Source organism: Polypterus senegalus, chromosome 12, assembly GCF_016835505.1.
Source record: "Polypterus senegalus isolate Bchr_013 chromosome 12, ASM1683550v1, whole genome shotgun sequence".
Taxonomy (NCBI): Eukaryota; Metazoa; Chordata; class Cladistia; order Polypteriformes; family Polypteridae; genus Polypterus; species Polypterus senegalus.
In genome coordinates, this window is record NC_053165.1 from 130242804 (window position 1) to 130249435 (window position 6632).

General features: G+C 37.5%; 1 protein-coding gene across 1 annotated transcript in view; it reads left to right on the top strand.

The window, feature by feature from the left end:
• The window catches only part of etfa (electron transfer flavoprotein subunit alpha), a 110056-nt gene extending 104792 nt beyond the window's left edge, over positions 1-5264 (top strand). Inside the window, exons 11-12 of the mRNA XM_039773425.1 lie at positions 618-698; positions 4693-5264. Coding sequence (XP_039629359.1) covers positions 618-698; positions 4693-4731 — 120 coding nt within the window. The 3' untranslated portion in view covers positions 4732-5264. The remainder of the gene's footprint in view (positions 1-617; positions 699-4692) is intronic.
• The last annotated feature ends 1368 nt before the right edge of the window (positions 5265-6632 follow it).

Below are 6632 nucleotides of genomic sequence, written 5' to 3' on the forward strand. Positions count from 1 at the left end.
AAATGTAAAACTTCTTGTGTAGTCATGACAACAGTCTCCTGAGTGGATTTCTTCTACCATGTGAATTATCTATATCAAGATCCTGTGCACTTAAAGACTGTGTTTTAAAAGGGAACCTGAGAAGCTTTTTAAAGAACTATGTATAATTTATTTGTGTTTTTGTCTGAAACATGGTTGAGAAACCATTGAAAGAAATTTTCTGCTTAGAATGGATTTCTAATTATGCTCCTAACTTAATCAAAAGTTATAAAGGAGCATGATAGATTAGATGTTTATTAGATAAACCTACGTCTTCTCTTCACCATAGTTAAGAAAGGTACTACATTATGAAAGTATTATGTTTTCTTATTTTGTTTACAACACCAATGCTTGATGTTACTTAGATTAAAATTGAAGATCATTTGTACAGTTTTGTTCTTTTTTTTACTTTTTTTCAATAATAGCAAAAGAAATGTTCTTGGTTGATGGGTAAAGTAGGTGTTATTTCAAGAAGTACATGATTTATGAATATGACAAAGTTTTTTGTTTTTTTTTATTTTAAAAAACACGTGACAAAATAAATATGGATACAAACTGGGCTTTGACAAAATAATTTATTTTATTACTGTTGTTTACAGACAATTGTTGCGATTAATAAGGACCCCGAAGCCCCTATTTTTCAGGTAGCTGACTATGGACTTGTTGCTGACTTGTTTAAGGTAAATCCTACAAAATATTGAAATTCATAGTGGTTTTGATCCATGCCTTTTATCAGTTTCTTAAAGAGATACTCCACCCAAAAGTATTTTTGTATATGTTAGTTATTTCATGTACTATGTAGAGGTTACTGTGTAAAATATTTAATCTTATGTTCTTGTGGAGACTGGCCTCTTTGTCATTTGCTGGCCAAGAGTTCTGTATTAAAGTCAAAATGTCTCTCTCATGAACCTTTGGGTTTCCTGTTGATGTATGAGCTGGTAATTCTGGAACTGTTTAACAGATCTTTAGCAAAATAAAACATCCATTCTGCACGTGTTCAAGATATCAATTGGAAAAAAGACATGTGAATTGTGCAACATTAATAACATGAGATTTTGTTTTCCTTTTTTCATGAACATTATTCATATTGTTTGCCATTGTACAGAACTGGTGACTATTTAGTTCCATTATGTGAGAAAGTTATCTCTTTCCATTTTGCAGTAAAACATGAGATTTTTTTTTTTTTTGTGTCCACCACTACACAACATATGGTGTAAGTAACATAAAAAAAAAATTGGAGTATTGTTTTTGGTGTTTCATTGGACTGTGGTTCCGTTCCCTTCCTGTGATGATTAATACATTGTGCTTAGTGGCTTCCTCTTCTGATAGGTTTCTGAAGTTAGCTTACTCAAAAGTAATTCTATCAACTCAATGTGTGGCACATATTGATAAAAAATTTGACTTTGAAAGACTATCTTGCTTAACTCTATTAATAGTACTGTATATACTTTAATATTATTAGCAATATTATTAGCTATTCTGATGTTTCTTTGCCACGGTTTTACTCACTGTTGAGTATATGTACATGCAAACTGGTTTAAATATGCTTTATATGTCTAATTCATGGCTGCATTTAAAATTTCAGTATTTGTTTCTCTATGATGTAGACAGCTATGACAGGTAAATTGGAGGAAAGTACTTAAAGCATACTGCTTGACTTGAGCCTCTTAAGTCTTACGAAACCTTTTACACTGTCGCTGTGGATTCAGCTGTCTACTGTGAATGTTGCGTTTTTGAATACCTACTTATAATCTGGAAATTCTGATTCTAATGCTGAATTTTATGACTTCTCAAAGTATGTCCTACAGGAATGGTTGAACCTATTTTTAGCACACAGTTCCAGAAAAATTCACGCTTGTTTAATACAATGGTTAATGACAAAATATTTAACATATTTTAAATGAAGGATGTTCTTAATTAGTCTAATTGAGGCCACTACATTAGTATTTATTTCTTCAAATCATTCATGTGTAAGGCACCAACTGAAGGTTGAAAGATTGACACATTTACAAGGTGCTTTCTTCCACTTTCCAACAATATTCATTAAGGGTAGTTACTGAAGATTCTATTCTTTGTGAAATAAATTGTTTAAAGGAATGTAAACGAACTGATGCTTTTGTTGAGCATTTATATTGTATAAGCAGTTTACATTTATCACTATTGTAATAACTGTTTCGTCTTCACTATTATAATGCAATAACTTGCAAAATTTGGAGGCACTATGTACATATTTTGTATTCATAAACATTCATTATTTAAACTTGGTATTATGCCAAAATATATTTCAATTGAAGGAGCTAAAATATAATTGTTTGTATTATATGCTCTTCTCCATTTTTCCTTGGGAGTTATTTAGAATAAACAAATTGATGCATCAACAGTATATTGGTTTATCATCCAGTGCCAGAAAATGTTGAAAGTTTTAATACTTGCTAGATTAGTTTGAATATGAGACATTCTAAGTTTTTTTAATTTTATCTAAAATGATTCCTAGGGTACTTCTGTTTTAGACAAACCTAAAAATGAAAAATGATTTTATAACTTTTAAAAAGAGAAAAAAGTTATTTGTCTATTTAAACTTTTTCTAGGGTCAAATAAACACATATTTCTTATTCTGTGAAACTGATTTATTTTGTAAACAAGATAAAGATATGGGTAATATGCATGTGGTGCCTCTTAGTTGTTTACTTACATTTGGAGCCAACTGGCACAGGGCAATGGTATACCCACCTAGGAAAACAACTGAAGGTACTGCCAACATTTAATACCACTCCTGTAGTAAAGTCTGTTGTCTGGCCAGTAAACACAAGCATTTGAATAACCTAGAGACAAAGTGACAGTCGGAAGAAACAACATGTACACAATTTCCCTAATAAATTTTGTAAGATGCATTATTCCACATAATGGAAACGCAGATCTGTTTAATAATTGAGAGACTGAATTCATTGTTGGCAAGTTCAGCTGGGATGCTTTAGCAGTGGGACAGCCCACTTCCCTTGGTACGGTCAAAGTAACTGATAGTTAACACAAGTGACAGGTGTAAGTTTTCAGGTTTACTTTATATTACCTTCATCCAACTGTTTACATGCATAAATGATTTTGTAGTGCAGCTCCTAGGGAGTCTCTGTCAGATCAGTAATAAAACAGGCGTAATGTAGCATGGTGCCAAGAATTCCAAACAGGACCATTGATAACATTCATTGTTTGATATAAAAGGGGGAAGTATTTATTTTTACACTGGCTGTTTCTCATTACTTATTTACTAAGTTTATGATGCGTGACTGGTGCTGGTGTTTTAGTAAAACTGCCTAAAAGTTAGGGTAATAATAGCCAGATGAGCTGTGACCCCGTGGCTATCATTTTACCTCATGAAGAGTTCTCAGATGACAGTGTCTAATTTAAAGTGTTATAATGTAGCCTGTAATGAGTCAATGGCAATAAGTATTCTTCTAATAATAAGACAATAATAGCAATTTTAGAAAATTAGCAGTGACACAATCCTAAAACAGTAATCAATATTGTATCCAGTATGATCTTAGTTTAATATACCCTTAGAAATATTTAAATTGAGTCTGCTTGGAAGAGAGTCAAGACGCTCCACGCGCCTATCCAGATGGGCTGACTCAAATTGGGACCTGAGTGTTGCTGTGCAGTGGGTGACGCCTCAGCACCACACCAATTCTGATCCCCAACAGGCCTGACCCCATTGGCTCTCCGACGGTTTCTTCCAGGGATGGAGCTGCTGAGGGTTTTCCCCAGTCCCCTTCATAATGTGAGCAGCCTTCCTGTCGGTGGCCATAGCAGAGCTACTCTCACAGGTGGTCCGGCTTGCAGGATCCTCATTGTTGAGGACCCAAGTAGCTAGACCAGGCCCTTGCCCACATAACACCTGGCTATGGCAGATAGAGGGTAATTTCCGAAGGGTGGGACTGGACCGCGTGTGTGCCTGAATCCCAAGCTGTTTTGTCATGTGGTGGGCACGGCAGTGCACTTTACCACTGCATGCTCCCCAACCTGACCTCACCTGACCTGCTTGGAAACAGTAAATACGTGAGGGCAGTGTTTCCTTTTATGAGGGGGCACATCTTGTTGGGTACAATTGTTCTGAAAGCACTGTAATATGGTGCAGTGGTTAGTTTTGCTGCCTGTCCGATTTAATGAATTTAGTTCTAATAAAAACTTGCTGACTGTCATGGTGCAGTTGACATGTTCTCTCGGTATCCATGTACAGTAAGTTTCAGTGTAGCATTCTGGTTTCCTAGTGTTTGGGTTGTCCCAGGTTAAATGAATGTGCCTGGATGTGGACTTTCACCTTATTTTGTTAAGACAGGCTTCAGCAGCCTACAAACCTGTAATGGAGTAAATGGGTTTGGGAAGTGGATGAATGTACAGTTTTGACTAGTATTATGTATATTCTTTGTATATCCTGGAAGGTTAGTAATGTTTTTTCTTAGAACTTCCATGCTTCTTAGATTCTGTTATCACTTTAAGCAGCAATCTCCTGGACATATTCAGGGTTTATTCTGAAGCCAACTGCTATGAGAGTTTAATTCTCTGTAGACAACCTATAATGCTTTTGTACTTTCTTTGAAAGGCTTGATATTTTATACAGTAATAGCTTGTAATGTGTGGCCTGACACTTTGTTCATGTTTTTTTTTTTTGTCTTTTTATAGGTCGTTCCTGAAATGACTGAGCAGTTAAAGAAGAAATAATGTATTCACAGAAAACGATCATGTATAAAGAAGCAAACCTCTCAGGACTGATCTAGGTGTTGTGCTCTTAATCCTGCCTCTCTTCAGTGACATTCAGTAGTATTCAGATTCCATATTCATTTTGATCTGTTGGTGTGTTTTACAAGTAGTTTGGTCACACAGCTCCAGAGAATCCGTGTAAGACCTAAGTGGCCTGAGGCCTGAAATCTCAATGCAGTTTTGTGTTTTCATTGATTTTTGGAGAACACTTAACATAGCTTCTTTATTGTCATATGTAATGGGACTAAAATTGTGGAAATCTTTGACTTCAATAAATTAATTATAATCTTTATTATCCCCTAACTTGTTAAACCATGATGCACAGAGTTCCTTACACAATAAAGACCACATACTTTTAAATTACAATCAAATGTTTTGCTTAGCTTAATAAACCTTGACTACAGTATTATTGTAGTGTGTTTCACAGTATGAATGAGTGAAGGTATATTAATTATATTAAAATGGGCATTTCTGAAATAAACAGGAAAAGTAAACAAAACTCTGCATGCCTGACAGTGGTTTAAATAAAAAATATATTTGTGTTTTGCTCTCTTTCATTTTCTAAATGTAATGAGCCTCTGAAATTTTTAATACATTGTGATACGTTTTTAAAATGTAAAATAGAGCATACAAATGGTTAAAAACAATACACTGTATAGCGGATTCAGAAAGTACTCTAACCCCTTCACTTTTTGCACACTGTATTCTGTTGCAGAATTAACTTTAAATAGATTAGGAGGCTGCACCCCCTGCTCGCGTTTCTCAAATTTTTCTACTTCCATTATCTCTAACCTGCTCTGCATGTGTATCACTTGTAACAGAATATGATTCTTGCTCGCACCCTTGTACCCTCAGACACCACGTCAGACACCAGATAAAAGTCCAATAATTATTTATTATAATAATAATTGTGCACAAAGCACGCTCCTCTCCACAATTCTCCAATAACAATCCTCCACTCCCAGACGCTTAGCCACCCTGCCTCCCAACTCAGCTCATCGTCTGGGAGCTCCCACAGTCCTTTTATATTCCCTGACCCGGAGGTGTTCCTTCCCAACAGTCCACAAGTCCTTATTCCTTCCGGGTCAGGGTAAATAATGTTTCTCACCCCGGAAGCCCGTCGCTCTTCCTATGACGAACTTCCGGGTCATAGGGCATGAAGAATTCTTCGGTCCTCCCTGCAGCTCCCTCTCGTGGCCCCCATGGCATCCAGCAGGGCGGTGCACAAAAACTACATGGTCCATAATGCCCTGCTGGTCTTCTGGGGACCTCCATGCTGCAAGGAGGGCTCCACCTGGCGGCTTGGGGGTATTGGCCGGGGTACATGGCCGGCCATATCTTACAGTACCCCCAGTGACGAATCATGATTCGGGCGCCAGCCCCTGAGGGATGTCTTCCTCCAGGAGGAGTTGTTGTTCGGTCCTGGCGAAGTCCAGAAAATTTCCGGGAGAACCTTGGGGGAATATTAAATAAAAAAGGATTTGTATTCCACGTCCTCCCAGGACAACTTCGCCATCCATGTCCCGTCGGCGGCATTCATAACACAGCCGCCTTCCTCCAGTGTGTATCCCTCTGCGAGTCTGGAAACAGTCGGGAAACTTTCGCTCCGCCCCTTTGTCCACTGAGGAGGGTTCCACGGCCGCCCTGAGCTCTCAGCTCGCTGCTCAACTTTGTCAGGAGACCCCCTCTTTATTCTAGGGATCTCCAGTTTACTCTGGGGCTTGTCCACAGTTTGGGTCTCTCTATTAGTGAAAGAGAGCCCTTTTACTGTCTGCACGCCCTTTGATTTATAAACATGGGTCGGGGTCTTTAGGATCGAATCGCTCCAAGAGACAGCACCAACCAGCTGCTCTGGCTCGATC